General features: G+C 38.4%; 1 protein-coding gene across 1 annotated transcript in view; it reads right to left on the bottom strand.

Moving 5' to 3' along the window:
- The window catches only part of LOC107803266 (AP3-complex subunit beta-A-like), a 32905-nt gene extending 19939 nt beyond the window's left edge, over positions 1-12966 (bottom strand). The window contains exons 1-7 of the mRNA XM_016626947.2: positions 12636-12966; positions 12349-12425; positions 8570-8819; positions 7470-8081; positions 6046-6219; positions 4506-4632; positions 4269-4378 (exon numbers count right to left, since the gene is read on the bottom strand). Of these exons, the coding sequence (XP_016482433.2) occupies positions 4269-4378; positions 4506-4632; positions 6046-6219; positions 7470-8081; positions 8570-8819; positions 12349-12425; positions 12636-12851 (1566 nt within the window). The 5' untranslated portion in view covers positions 12852-12966. The remainder of the gene's footprint in view (positions 1-4268; positions 4379-4505; positions 4633-6045; positions 6220-7469; positions 8082-8569; positions 8820-12348; positions 12426-12635) is intronic.
- Between the last annotated feature and the right edge of the window lie 2394 nt (positions 12967-15360).

The raw sequence follows: 15360 nt of genomic DNA, 5'->3' as shown, positions 1-15360 counted from the left end.
CAAGATTTTATGTGTCATGAGATATATTATTGGTACCGGATTTGGTAATGAGCAGCTATTGTGGTAGGAAGTTATTGATATGGGCATATGAGCCATGCGGTACATCGCATGGTTACATCTTGGGAGTATATTATGCTTTGATACAGCTTGCTGAGATTGATACAGTGTATACATTTAAGAATCGGATCTTAGAGGGAGTTCCGGAAGTTAGAAATTAGTCCTATGGATTCTTAAGCTAAGGCTGAAGGAAGAAATTTCAGTCCAGATTGTGTAATGGCCTTATGTGGCTTAAGATGACATGAGATCACCCATGGGCAGGTGTATGATGAGTCCTATAGTGATTGTGACAACTTTGGTCGTTTTGAGCTTAGAGGGGAGAATGTAACGACTTGATCGGTCGTTTTGAGCTTTAGCAATTCGTTCGGCGGTTTGAGACCATGAGTAGCTTCACATTATGCATTATGACTCGCGTATATGGTTGGTTTTGATTTTCGAGAGGTTCGGAGTTGATTTGGGAGAGTAATTCTCAATTCGAAAGCTTTAAATTGGAAGAGTTGACCAAGGTTTGACTTTTGAGTAAACGATCTCGGATCGTGTTTTGATTGTTCCAATAGGTTCGCATGGTCATTTTGGACTTAGGCATATGTTCGGATTTGGATTTAGAGGTTTCTAGGTTGATTTGGCCCTGATTGTCGAAAGTTGAAAACTTGAAAGTTTGGAAAGTTCATAAGTTCGACCGGGAGTTGACATTGAGGCTATGGGGTCGGATTTTTGTTTCGAGAATTGGAATAGGTCTGTTTCGTCATTTGAGACTTATGTGCAAAGTTCGCGTTCATTCTAGATTGGTTAGGCTTGAATCGGACGCTTGGTTTGAAGTTGGAAGTTTATGAACTTAAGAGATAGATCTTGATAATGATTCTTGGTTTTGATCTTAATTACGTTGCTTGGAGCCTTTGGATAATGTATTAGGACTTGTTGGTATGATTGGACGGGATCGGGTAAGTTTCGGAGTGGTTTCGGACCACTTTGGGTTGTATTGCATTACTGATTGCTAGTGCTCTCCTGATGAGCTTCGTGATCGCGGTAAGAGCTCCACGATCGCGTAGGGTGTTTTTGGGTGCTGCTGATTTTGTTCATGGTTCGCGGTTAAGGGCCTCGTTCGTGTAGTGTTGGGGCCAGAAACATAGTGTTCCGTTATGGTATCGCGTTCGCATAGTGAGGTGTCAAGCAAGGCTTTGGCCTTCGCGTTCGCGTGGGTAGCATCGCGTCCGCATTAGCCTGGGCAGTGTAGGTCATTGCGTTCGCAGTAGAGGCTTCGTGTTCACGAAGCACAGCTGGAGCTGTGGACTATTTGGCCTTCGCGATTGCGAGGGGTCTTCCGCGATCGCGTAGGGTACTGTTGGGCAGTGTATTTAAGTTGCCTTTTTCGAGACTTTACCCATTATTTCATGTTTTGAGTCCTAGACTTAGAGAAGAGGAGATTTGAAGAGCAATTTCACTACTACATTGGAAGTAAGCAATTTTCACTTGAATTTGGCTTTATATCTTGATTACCCCTGGATTTCTACACCTAAAACTTGAAATTTTGAAAGGAAATTTGGGGCTTTTGCCTACACTTTAAGAGAGTGTATTTTGGGGACTTGAGTATCGATTTGGACCCGGTTTTGGAAACTAATTACATAATTGGACTCGGCAGGTTATGGGTCATCAGATTTTGGTATTGGTCTCGAATTTCGGGCACGTGGGGCCGGGTTGACTTTTGTTAACTTTTGGGAATTTATTCAAAGATCGACGTTTTATGGATTGGGATCGCTTCCTATGGCATTGTTGACTTCCTTGGATGATGTTTGGCTTGGATTTGCGTGATTGGAGAGCTAGATCGAGGTTTTGACGCGATTCGAGTTTGAAGGCTAGCCCGGATGAGGTAAGTATCTTGCCTAAGCTTGGTTTGAGGGTAATTTCCCCGTAGGATATGGTATTTGTTATGCGTTGAGGGTGACGTATATCCAAGGTGACGAGCGTATATGAGCGCACCGTGGTTATTCATGATTCGGGTAGTTCTTATGCCATTATATGGCTTGTTTTGCTATCATGCTTCTTTGATATCATGTTTTCTCCATTTGTATGACTACGTGAGCTATCATTCATGCTAGAAATCATTTCTAGACTATTTGCTTACTTGATGAGGCATGATGGGGCTATTTTTGCTATGTTGAGCTATTTGCCTTAGTCGTAATCATACTTTTCAGGCATGATATTATATCCGCGTGTTATATCGTTATCTTTGTGCCCTTTTGATATGTTATTTCACATGTTGTTGGTGTCCTTGTACGTGACACGAGTTTGAGCTGAATTGTAGTACGTTGGTATTTTTTTATAGTATTTTGAATTATGATTTTGTGAGATGTTAGCATATGGAGACTTGAGCGGATTGACGACTAATCTTGGGCCATAGAGCCGTGTTGGTATTGATATTGAGGTGACGCATACGCCAGGCCCCATATTGGACTGATTGATATTGATCATTGACTTTGATCCGATCAGCACTTGGGCCAGGGCCCGCCTTTCCGAAGTCAGGTAATAACCATGGGCGCAGGCACACAGGTCATATATGTGCTTGGTGAAGGACTTGTGTCAGGTACCCGCACCGTGCTGTGTGTGTGTGTGTGTGTGGTAGGGTCCATGGGCTTTGAGCCAGGCATCGTGAGCGTGCTGAGAGTATGATTGAGGGGTATTTTGTGCCAGGCACTATAAATGTGTTGAGATTATGTATACTTGATATTTAAATTGTGATTCCTTATTGATTTGGCATGTATAACTGACATGCAGGCATAGAGATGTATTCTCTCTCATGTTGATTAGTATTTGATGTCTCTACTTGTTGTTTAGAGCTCGATATTACAGTTTTGTCTTGTTAAATACATGTCTAAGTGAATTCTGTGGAAGTTGATGCCTTGACTGTTATATCTGAAAAGCATGCCTATTTCTCCTGTTGTGTTATGCTGAGCCTTTCATTATTTGAGCTGCTTTTCTTTGTATTCTATTATTCTGCTGTTATTGTTGTTGTTGGCTGTGGAAAGTGAGCATCGGACCTTGCCAAGCTCGTTACTTTCAGCCCGAGGTTAGGCTTGCTACTTATTGAGTACATGGGGTCATTATTTGAGCTGCTTTTCTTTGTATTCTATTATTCTGTTGTTATTGCTGTTGTTGGCTGTGGAAAGTGAGCATCGGACCTTGCCAAGCTCGTCACTGCTTTCAGCCCGAGGTTAGGCTTGCTACTTATTGGTACATGGGATCGGTTGTACTCATATTACACTATGCACTTCGTGTGCAGATTCAGGTGTTGCTGATCATTGTAGTTGCCCGTGAGCTGGATCCAGATTAGCTGGGCGATTTCGAGGTAGCATTGTTGTTCTGTTCGCAGGCCTTTAAGTCCCCTCTTTTATCTTATGTTCTTACTGTTCAATCTTCCAGACAATAATGTATTTTGTTAAGACTTTCTATTTAGTATTCTATAGAGCCCATGCACTCGGTGACACCAGATTTTGGGGGTGAATTCATTTGTATTGACATTTTAACTTCAGTTATTTATATCATTCCGCTTTTGAGACTATTTCTTATCATTATCGAAGTTTATTTCCGCATATTTGCTATTGGCTTGCCTAGCAAGCGCTGACAGGCACGACTCTAGTGAGATTTTGGGTCGTGACAATAAAAGAAACATTACATATGAAATATTGAGTTGGTTTGGTTTTGATTGGTGATGCCAAGCACTATCAAAGATGTTCTATTCAGCTGGGCTTTTGGTAGTCCGAAAAGAAGGCGAAGAGCATGGGATGTCGTTTCATAAGCACTTATGTGGATTGTCTGGAGGGAGAGAAATAGGAGAGTCTTTGATAGAATAGAGAAAGATTTTGCTCATTTGAGGAATAGCCTTTTATCCCGTATTTCTTTTTGGTGTACTCATCAGTTACCTGTAGGTATAGATGATTGGGTGTCATTCGTAGAAAATCATATTAATTTGTAGGTTCGTCTACTTTTTGGTATACTTCTTGTGTACGGGTCTTTTGTGCCCATTTGTTAATAAAATTTTATTACTTGATAAAAAAATTAGACCAGCAAAATTCCCAAAAAGACTGTCCTTTAACATTACAAATCCCTTGAAAGATATCTGATATCATGCATTAGTTAACAGCTAAAACAAAATCATAGCAACTGGCTAAAAATTGCAAAATGCGTAAATTTGATGAGTTAGTAAAGCAACTCACTTTGTCATGACTTGAGGGTTCATGTTTTATGATTGTTTTGATGGAATTTATTGCTTGAATCAGAATAACTGCTTCTTCATCCGTTGATGCTATGTCCACATCTGAAATTTCTGCATGTCCATGATCACTTAAAGAACTGAAACTAAATAAATAAAGAAATAATGATGCTCAGAATTACCCAAAAAAAAAAAACTCTCCTATAGATTCCCAGTATTCCATAGACAGAAGATGCTTTACCAGATGAAGTCAAAATCAATAGCCCTTCCAAACATGTGCTTGCTATATTTGGAAGTCGTTCGGCACATAAACCAATGGCAGCAACAGCATCTGCAGCAAACCTTCTGTATGGATCTTTAATATAATCCTAGAAATTCACTAACATTAGCACCCACATGCATGACCAAATCCACGACAACAAAGAGAAAAAGAATATAATCATGCTGTAGAAGCTATTTTTACTTCCTCAAAAGGTTATCAAGTTAAATGAAGCAGCTTGTAGAAGCTACTTGTGGACAAGTAAGGCTACCATCTCTAGAAGGGCCTTGGTTACATAGGAAAGGGTCTGTTTGCCTAAAGGAGCAGGGGGGCCTTAATATTCTATGGAATCAGGCTGCTATATGTAAGCTTCTTTGGGCCCTAAGGCAGCACAAAGAGAAGCTATGGATTGCCTGGGTACATACATATTATATAAAGAAGCAGAATCTCTTTACTATGGAGGTGCCAAACCAAACTTCTTGGATAGTAAAGAAAATATTAAATATGAGAAAGATTTGGCAGAAACTGGGGACTTGCTCTGATCAGAAAGGGAGAATTTCATATCAAGGCTGCTTATAAAGCATTGAGAGAAAAGGTTGACAATGTCCCGCGGAAGAACCTGGTTTGTCACAATGCTGCAAGTCCTAAACAGGTTTTTATACTTTGGTTGGCTTTACTGGGCAAACTGAGAACTAAGAATCTTCTCCTTAGATAGGGTATTAGTATTGATGGTGGCTGTGTTCTAAGCAAATCCCAACCTGAAACTGCACATCACCTATGTTTTGAGTGCACCTTCTCAAAATCTTTCTGGCAAAATTTTCTGAGATATGAAGTGGCAAAGAAACATTCTGCCCTGGGATTTGGAGTGGCAATGGATTCAAAAGACAGCTAAGAGGAGGACTTCTCAAGGAACTTTACTCAAAACCTGCTTTGCTACTGCTGTTTATGATATTTGGATTGAAAGGAAGACTCAAGTGTATCAAAATAGAGCTAAAAGTATGGAGAGAATGCTACATGACCTGAAGACAGCTATATTCATCAGAGTGAGGGGTATTAGGAGGATGTTTGCGTTTATTTAGATGTTTTTTTAGGAGTTAGTAGCTAAGGAGTTTTGGTTGTTCGTAGGGGTGTTACGAGAGGGGCTAACCTGGTAGGTTGCCCTTGTTTTATACAGACAATTGATGATTAATAAAATTTCTTTAAATGCCAAAAAAAATATAATCATGCTGATACAAAAAGTTAACACGCCGCTGTAAAGAGATTAGAAACCCCAATATGCAAGCAACAAAATTGTAACGATTAAAAAATCGATTACCCACACATTACTCCCTTTTTGTAGATGGAAAAAAACAAATATTACATTTAATTGCATATAAAGAAAGAGAGAAAGGTGCTTTTGAAGGATTCTTGAGCATATGAAGCTGAGATTGGCTAGTATAAAGCATCTCACATAATTAGATCAAGAGAATCATTATGTTCTGAAAATTGTGCAAATGGGTAAAATTATGATGAGAAAATGTACCTGGAACTCGTTAAAAATAGGTGAAATGGATGAATGTGTCGCAATTAAAGATAGTATGTCAAGCTTCAGAGCTTTTACTTGATAAGGATCGGTAGAGCTCACGAAGAAGTCTTCAAAATGGGAAACAAACAGGGTAGGCATTGCTTTAGCAAACACTTGAATGTTGCACAGCACCTGCATCAACCAAATCATTACATATAGACCAAAAACAAGGAAATGCATTATATATGGCAGCAAAGTTGTGGCCGTAGTGTTTTCATAAAACAAATTTCTACTTAACAGATAAATGTTTGATTGTAGCAAAATAATGTGGTCATAGTGTTTTCAGGAAGACAGAGTTCTAAATATAAGCCCCTACAGGTCTGAACACATGCCACAAGCATCTCACTAGCTAGTAAGTTTATGGAGAATTTGATCTTCTTAAACCATGGCCAAGAACTCTTTAACTTGTGAAACATTTCATCAAAGGATAGTTTTAATCCAGTTCTTGAAACCACTTTTTTCACAACCTAAACTGTGGATAAACTTCATTTAAGGCAAAGAAAAGCTGGCATGCCAGTTCAAATGTGAAAATGACTTGAACCAGCTAAATTTATCTGTGCAGTAAACTTTGGAGCAAAAAAAATTGATTGACATAGTTGATTTAAAGGCAGAACTTAGGAAAGCATCAATTTGACCATCAATACTATTTTTTTCCTATACAAGGGACTGTCACTACTATTAAGTGGTCCAATATGGATATTCAACAAGAAATTTCATTCTAAACGACGAGAAAAGTGAGAAATCAAAAGATGGTTATGTGGTGCACCCCTCTGCCTTGAGTTGTCAACATCCCTTCCCAACCCATATTCCTCTTCCTTTCTCCTCTAAGTCGCACTCTCCCAGTAACACAATGATGACATTGTTTTATTTCTCTCTTTTTTTTTCTTTTTCTTTTTCTTTTTTTCCTTCTTTTTTTTGAGCATACAACTCCCGCAGCAACTTGTGAAATTAGGATGCTGAGATTGTCAAACTATTTCTACATGTCTTTGTCCCATTGACCAGTTAACCGCACAAGGTGACATTTAAAGTATTACAAACAAGAGAATTAAGAGGACTGGACAATGTTATAACCTCTTGTGCAATTTATATTCCCATTTTTTTCACTCTACAATGCCAATTTCCACTAAATTGAAAACATCAAAGCTTGAATTTCCATAGAAGAAGTCATATGCATTGCAGGTGACAAACTCCTACCAAAACTGTCCAAGAAGTTAACAGAGAATCAAGGTCATGTCGTCAATACTTAAATAACTAAAATGCCGCTTCTCAATGTTCGTTGTCCATCACTCGAGGCAAAATATTTCAATGGCCCCTGAGATGTATTACCATGTAGCTAAATAAGAATCAGTTTTGACTCAAATTATTGCGAGACAAAGAATTACCACATATTTTGAGGCATTGGATGATCTCAACAGAAACAACAAAGGTTTAACAATTCTCTTAATTTCCTCTTTTGGTGCCATAATCCAGTGCATCCCAGCAGCAGCAAGTACTACTGCACTATTTTGACTCCACAATAGAGGTAAAGTGCACTGCAGCAGGACCTTCACATCATCGTTACTTTTGGCAGACGTAAAGTCTGAAAAGTCCTTCACAGAAGAAGCTCTCTCGGAACATGGGCAGGATAAATACTTATCTGGTCCTTCAAGATAACTCCTAAATACCATTTCTGCTATCTCAGATTCACAAACTACAGTGCCAACGTCATTGGTGCTCTCTTTGATTTCAAATTCGTTTTCTGAATTGTAATTCTCTGAAGAATGGGAAGCTGCCATCAAGGATTCTTTAACAAGCCCATGCCTAGCAATAACATATCGTATAAGGATCCCTATCAAAACAATCTGACCCCATTCTTCCACATCAGGGAGAGTCTCACACAGCCTTCTATAATTTCTCCCAATAAAAGAGAAATTATTAGGACAGATACAAGCAAATGCAGCAGCAGCAGCTCCAACTACTCCAGGAGAGTTGTCATTCAGAAGAATTCCAACAAGCTACAAAACATAATAGTAGTTGCAGTAGAAGTCACGTGTCGTAAAGATGAAATTCAATTCATATAGGAGCTTTGCTTGAAGCAAGGATTTGTGGTTTACTCGTATCACACAAGTATGACTGAAGCCATGAATGCATTTTAGTTCTGGAAGTATGGCAACAGGGAAAAATTGTGAAAAATCTAAGTTGAGTAAGGTTCCTCTTTTTTTTTTGTGAGAAGAGAAGACCCTGCACCACTGACAAAAGTTCAATGCAATTAAAGTTAAACAGCTTTAGCTATTTTTGAATTTCACAACTCTATTTTTTAGGACAACCAGAGACACCCTCGCTTAGCAAGAGATCTGATATGATTTTTAGATAAATAACTTATCCATTGGGAGCAGTTCTTTCCTCAATAAGTAAAACTGGATGGTGGCTACAAGGACATGGTTATTTTATAAGAAGCCTAAGTTATGACCAACATCCCCGGCCTCAAAGCTACAAAATTTACCTCTTCAATAGTACTAGTATCCTCCTCCAAACGCAAATCATGCAACTTTGGAAGTGCATTAGCAGCACACTTCCTAACATACACTGATGGATCTCTTGCACATTTTCCCACAGCCACCAGAACAAGGGGTGCAATCACATGAAGGCGAATTCCTGCCATCGTACGGAGTGCCCATGCCCGTACCAATGGATTAGGATCGCCCAAATCCTTCTGGAAACAGTTTATTGAAAGCAATGCTTCATTTGGACGCCTAAAACATAAATAAGAACAGACGTGTAAGTTTTTTCAAGTTATTCTAATATCATTAAGATTGGTTATAAGGTTGTTTGTTAATAAGTATAATATACAGACACATGCATACATAAAGCAAAGCAAAGCTCTAACCAGAAATACAATAGAAGTATCCATGTGCACAAACCAGCTTTACATCGTCTTAGTTTACCACATTATATTCGTAAATATTCATCTGCACAAACCAGCTGCACATAACCTCAGCAGAACCATAATAGAGTTCTCTAACTTGGTAGAAGACTTAGAGCTAGCTGACCGCCTCTAGCTAGAGGCAAGGTTACCTGGTCAAGAGACATCCAGAATTGATTGTCTATTATCCTTAGTAGGTTGGGATGACAGCTTCAGGCTTCAGCAACATCAGACAATCCACTCTTCCCAGAGCTACTTCAGATTCACCAATATCAGTGCAAAAAAGGTGCCTTTGGCGAACGAGACATTAAGGCCTCATTTGTTTGCACTTAATGAAGGTCTGAATCTTAATCATTCAGATCTCAGACATTAAGTGCGTTTGGTTTTTAAGTCTGAATCTTAATCATTCAAATCTTAATCATTAAGTGTGTTTGTTTTTTTTGATTAACAGTCACTTAATGGGCCTGAATAGGTCTGCATGATTCAGATCTATAACAAAGATTTAATTTCATTAAGATGTTATCATCCACATTCATTATTAATTGCTACCACTACTGCCTACCATTATCAATTATCACCATGCCATCCACCACCTCCATACTCAGCCACCACCATCCTCAATCATAACCGCCACCATTATTGGCAACCATCACCCACCATCCTCACTACCCCACCACCATCATTCTCAACCATAACCACAAACTCATCCACCTCAACTACCACAACTAACCACCCCATCACCATCAACAACCATAGCCGGCACTGCCCACCATTATAAACTACCACTACCTTTCTCAATCACAACCACAACCACCATCCACCATCATTAATTATTACCACCCACCACCACCATCCTCAACTATAATCGCCATCATATTAATCACCACTAGCTACTACCCAGAACCACCACCATCAACCAAAACCACCACCAACCACCGCCTCTAGTCAGCATTCACAAGCACCACCGTTAGCCATCACCACCACTAACTACCATATTTTAATAAATATATATTTTATTGACACAATAGTAGATTAATTAGTATTTTATTTGAATTTTATGTTTATTACTATTCAAATAAAGATTATTTTTTATACATTCAAATGTTAAAAATAAACAGTCTTAATCATTTAGCATTCAGATCTTAATACACATCTTAATATTCAGATTCAGATGTCTTAATCTTAATGCACGTCATGATATTCAGATGTGTATTCGGATGCAGACGTATTAATCTTAAAAAAAAAACAAATGAGGCCTAAGAAAGCTTTTAATAAAGTTCACTGGAGTTTCCTTCTTAACTTATTTAAGTGTATGCGCTTCGATACAAAATGGATTAGATGGATTTCCTTCTGCATTTGCACAATAAAATTCTCCATCATCATCAATGGCTATCCACAGGGTTTCTTCTCATTGCAAAAAGGTCTGAGATAGGAAAACCCCCTATCTCGTCCCTCGTTATTAAGGTCATTGAAGAGGTTAGCAAAATGCTTTTTATAGAAAGGCAAAAGAACTGGATAAAGGTGTTCACACATGGGCCAAGAATCCGAAGACATGGTTATTTCATCTTATGTGATATGATAATGAACTGCAATAGATCATCTATCTCATATTGATTCTTTTTATTTTCAAAGCAATCTTTGGGTTATAGATTAAATACTCCAAAAGTCATCTCTTTCCAGTTAACAAGGAAATTAACTTGCAACAACTTGCAGAGGCACTTGGTTGCAGCGTAAGGACTCTTGCCCAAGTACCTGGGTCTACCATTGGGAGCTAAATCTAAAGCTTCTTCTATACAGGGGGTTTCGGGGAAGTGTTAAAAAAGGTTGTCCAATGGGAAGTACCTCCCAGTTGAAGTCAGACTAATACTGTCAACAGTGTACTAGAATTCCTCCCAACCTACAGCATGTCATGATTCCCCCTTCCTCTGCAGCCAATGGACTAGACAAACTACATAGAAATTTCTTGTGGTAAGGCAATGAAGAAAGGAGAAACTTAACCTAGTCAGACAAGAATCTTTTATTACTGACAAAAAGACTAGGGAGCTAAAGACTAGAAAGCTAGGAGTTAAAAACTTGAAGGTACAAAATGGCCCGTTTTTTTTTTTTTTTTTTTTTGTTGCTTAAAAGAGTTGCAACCTGATCTTTACACCTGTGCTACAGACCTACTAGCAATGATTTCTGAAATTCTGATTACTGGTTAAACCAAGGGTTCAACGTCATCTTTAGAAGAAATTTCAATGACCGGGAAACAGACAGTTATTTTTCTCTGCTGCAACTCCTTAATAGCTACCAAATACCACAAAACAGACCAGACAACTTACTGTTGAGGGGCTCTCCTTGTGGGAAATTCTCAGGACAGATCAGCAAACCCGTTCCTCCCCAGAACTACTGCAACAAGCAACAACTAGCCATGGAAATGACATGGAAAAACAAAGCCCCCCCTCTTAAGGTGGCATGTTTCACTTGGTTGGTAGCACAGAAAGCATGTTTAACCAAAAATAATATCCTAAAAAAGGTGGTCTCAACATTTGCAACAAAATGTGTTCTTTGTAAAGATCAAAGTGAAGACATCAACCATTTATTATTGCACTGCAGCTTCTCCACTACGAAATTTCATTTTTAGTATTTTGGGTTTTAGTTTATCGATGTCTAGATCAATAATGGAACTCCTTCAATTCTGGCACAGGAAAAATATGGGAAGAAACTCAATTAAGGTATGGAATTCGATACCAGTGGCAATCTAGTGGTCCATATGGAAGTTAAAAAATACTAATGCAGATGTATTTCCTTATTATCTTTTTTGGTGCAACTTGGCTATAGTAAATCATGTAGATGGCATGGTTGATGTTTCTAAACAATTTGTGATGTAGCTATACTTTTGGTTGTGAATGCTTTCCAGCATACACTTGTTACTGGAAATCAAAAAATTACCTTTACAAATCAAAACAAAAATATCCGCCAAAATCCTGCATGTGTCTGTGCAAGTGCAACAGCAACAAGTTGCAGAAAGTTTGATTTTTCTTATTCTAACTAAGTGAGATTAGATAAAGAATAGAGTCCCTAATGTTACACCAGAAGTAGGTTTGGTGACATAACTTTCTGCTTGTTCAACTACGAACTGCTCATCTGCTTGTTCATAAAGCTTTATTTAATAATAAACCAAGTTACAATAAGTTACATAGCACTAGGTTTAAAAAGATGCATGACGTTGCAGTATATATATGGATAAGCCAAATGTGATATTGTGAGTGCTTAATTTAGTGATCTAGTTATCCACCAATGCAGATTGCAGGGAGCGTCTTCGTACATGGCAAAGCAACGCGCAAGTCATTTATCTACAAATGCAATTAGTATCATACTTTTCAGCATAATGCAGGAGGTACAAGTAGACCAGCTTCTTCACTTCCATTGATTGTGAAGCCACATTTTTCACCACCTGTAGTAGTCAAACAAACTTCATTAAGTGCAATTATCTAACAAGAAACAATGATTCCATCATTCCTTCAAGAAATACAAACAAAACTCCATCCCATTAGGCAATCAGATTTATGCAGTGCATCCAACTTTGATTGTCAATAACAATTAAAAAATTCTCATCCAAAGTCCAAAAGAACTCTACGGAAATTGGCAAATGAGATGAAATGACCTGAGGGAAGAAATTGGAGACGTCGCAGCCTTGGGCAATGAGAGCGAGTAATCTCTTGAGAGCTTCGCATTTCTCGGAGTCAAATTTGCTGTCGAGAAGGGGGGCAATGTTGACGTCATCGGGATCGTCATAAAGGTGGGCGTCCGTACCGATCCGGAACACCAAAGTAGAGGCTTTGCTCAGTGAATCAGCCGTCGCGCCAAACTGTGTGAACATTTATTCGGGATGATAACTATTAGCTCTAAGACATTCGAAATTGTAATAGTCCGTCTCCGACTCCGATACCGGGGTTTAGATCCTTCTATCCGAGATTTTTAGTTATTAAAAGGAAAAGGAAAAAAGGATAAAGGGTGTGTTTGGTAGGAAGGTGAACATTTTTGGTAAAAATAGTTTTTCAATTTTTCTATGGTTAGTTTAAATATTTTGAAAATAAAAATTCTCATTAACTCAAATAAAATATTTTACATATCAAGAGAAAGGATAACATTTTTCAAAACTCTCTTTCAACCTTGTTCACTCTATTTTCTATTCTTTATCCCCGCCAAATCCCACCAAATCACCCCCATACCCCTATCCCAGAGGCGTATCTATGTTAGCAAATGCGGGGCAACCATCCTCTTGCCAAGTAAAAATAGATTTTATGTACAAATTTTTAGTGGTTTAGCCATATATAGTAGATGGCACCCATGCTCAGATTTTGGCATTGATGCCTCCAGTCGAGACCCCGTGGACACACATTAATATAATAGTACATATTTAGCTTGTACTTCGTAGCTCTCTTTTTGTTTTAGTTCTATTTTTTTTCCTTGTTTATCTCCTTCTCTGAGTCTTCACGGTAAACAACAACTTAAGGAGTTAGAGGTTAAACTACTTATTACTTCCATTGAGATTTGTCTTATCTTGAACCGCTATAAATTGGTTTTATTGTAAATAATATACGTGACAATAAGATCTAAGTTCGTGATGAGACTTGTTTAAATATTTTTATCCCAAATTATTGCTTAAACATATTTAGATTTCAACGTAGTTTATGCATAAAAAAGTAAAGCAGCACATTAGTTCATTTGGGTTTGTGTGAATTTTTAGAAGAATAATTAAATTCTTAAAGAAAATAAAGTTCTGAAATCGTTGAGTATTTGGGGGGAGGGAGGAGGGAGAGCATAAGAAACATGGGACTTGGGGGGAGAGGGTGAGGAGAGTAGCATAAAAAAATATTTTCTACTCTCTAAACCAAACACTAGAAAATAATTTTCGAAAAAAGTTTTTTACTCACCAACCAAACAAGGAAAAATAAGTGATAAAACCACTCATCTCCATGAAAATATTTTCTAGGAGAACTTTTTTCATTGAAAATATTTTTCTTCATACCAAACACACCCAAAGAAACGTGACTAGACGAGGACCATTTCATAACTCACAGGGAACCAACATTAACGTAAAATGCAACTTGAAAGAATCAAAATAACATTAAAAAGAATATAAAATCAAATTACATATAGCACATGCGATATATATGTGGGGGGGCTAGCAGCAGCCTTCCAAAGGCATATAGCTCATAACTTCCATATTATATGTCCCAGTTCTAAATCCCTTTTTCTTCCTCGATAGAATGGTCCCCTCCCATAAAAAAATAATTTGCCATTAAAGGCCCCCACAAGGTCTCACAAGACAATTGTCACGACCCAAAATCCCAACAAGAGCCGTGATTAGCGGCTAACTCGTTCGCTAGGCAAGCCAACACTTAATAGTAACAGTGGTAAAATAAATATGGTAAAATAAATATTAAATTTATTCGAATGAGTATGGTAAAATAAATATTAAATTTAAACAATGTAATAAAAAGCCCCCGGGTGTGATTCGGATTGAATCTGGAACAAGTTTGAACCTTGTGTGATTGCTGAAGGTTGATGTGTCTGGTGCAATCGCACCTGCGCATTTTGGATCGCAGGTGCGGTGCCGCAGGAGCGGCCCTTGAGCCGCAGAAGCGAAAGTGGCCTTGCTCAGTTGGGACTACAAGTGCGGTCATTTGTCTGTAGAAGCGGACTCGCAAATGCGGAGGTGGGCATCGCAGAAGTGGAAATTGGGAAGGCATTGGGCAGGACCGCAGGTGCAGTCGCTTTTTCTGCAGGAGCGGGCTCGCAGGTGCGAGCCATTGTCTGCGGAAGCGGAACTCTTGAAGTTAAGTTGGAACCGCACCTGCAATGAATTTTCCACTGGTGCAGCGTCGAAGGTGCGACCCCAAGCTTGCAGAAGCGAGGATCGCTGGACAGAAAAAGTGGTCTTCGAGGATTTGAATTTCATTTTCATATTTTGGACCTAGAGAGCTATGTTTGTGGTGATTTTTCGAGAGTTTTTCAAGGAAATCTTTGTGTAAGTGATTTTAACCTGGATTGGACTATATTTCATGAATCTATTGTTATTTTTATTATTTAATTAGTATTTTGAGTTAAAAATTTGTGAAATTTCTTTGGCTAAAAATTGGGGATTTGAAAAGCGATTTGAGGTCGGATTTGAGTAATTCTTATATGGTTGGACTAGTTATTGAATTGGTGTTCGGATTTTATAATTTTGGTCAGGTTTCGAGATGCGGGCCCGTGTTGACTCTTTATTTCTTTGAAAAGGTCATAACTTTATTATTCAAAATAGTTTCCTATTGTTTATATTTATGGTATGAAGTTGTTTTGAGTCAACTTTTTATTTCTTTGAAAAGGTCGTAACTTTATTA

This window comes from Nicotiana tabacum, chromosome 13 (genome assembly GCF_000715075.1).
Source record: "Nicotiana tabacum cultivar K326 chromosome 13, ASM71507v2, whole genome shotgun sequence".
NCBI lineage: Eukaryota > Viridiplantae > Streptophyta > Magnoliopsida > Solanales > Solanaceae > Nicotiana > Nicotiana tabacum.
This window is presented reverse-complemented; position numbering and strand designations above follow the sequence as displayed.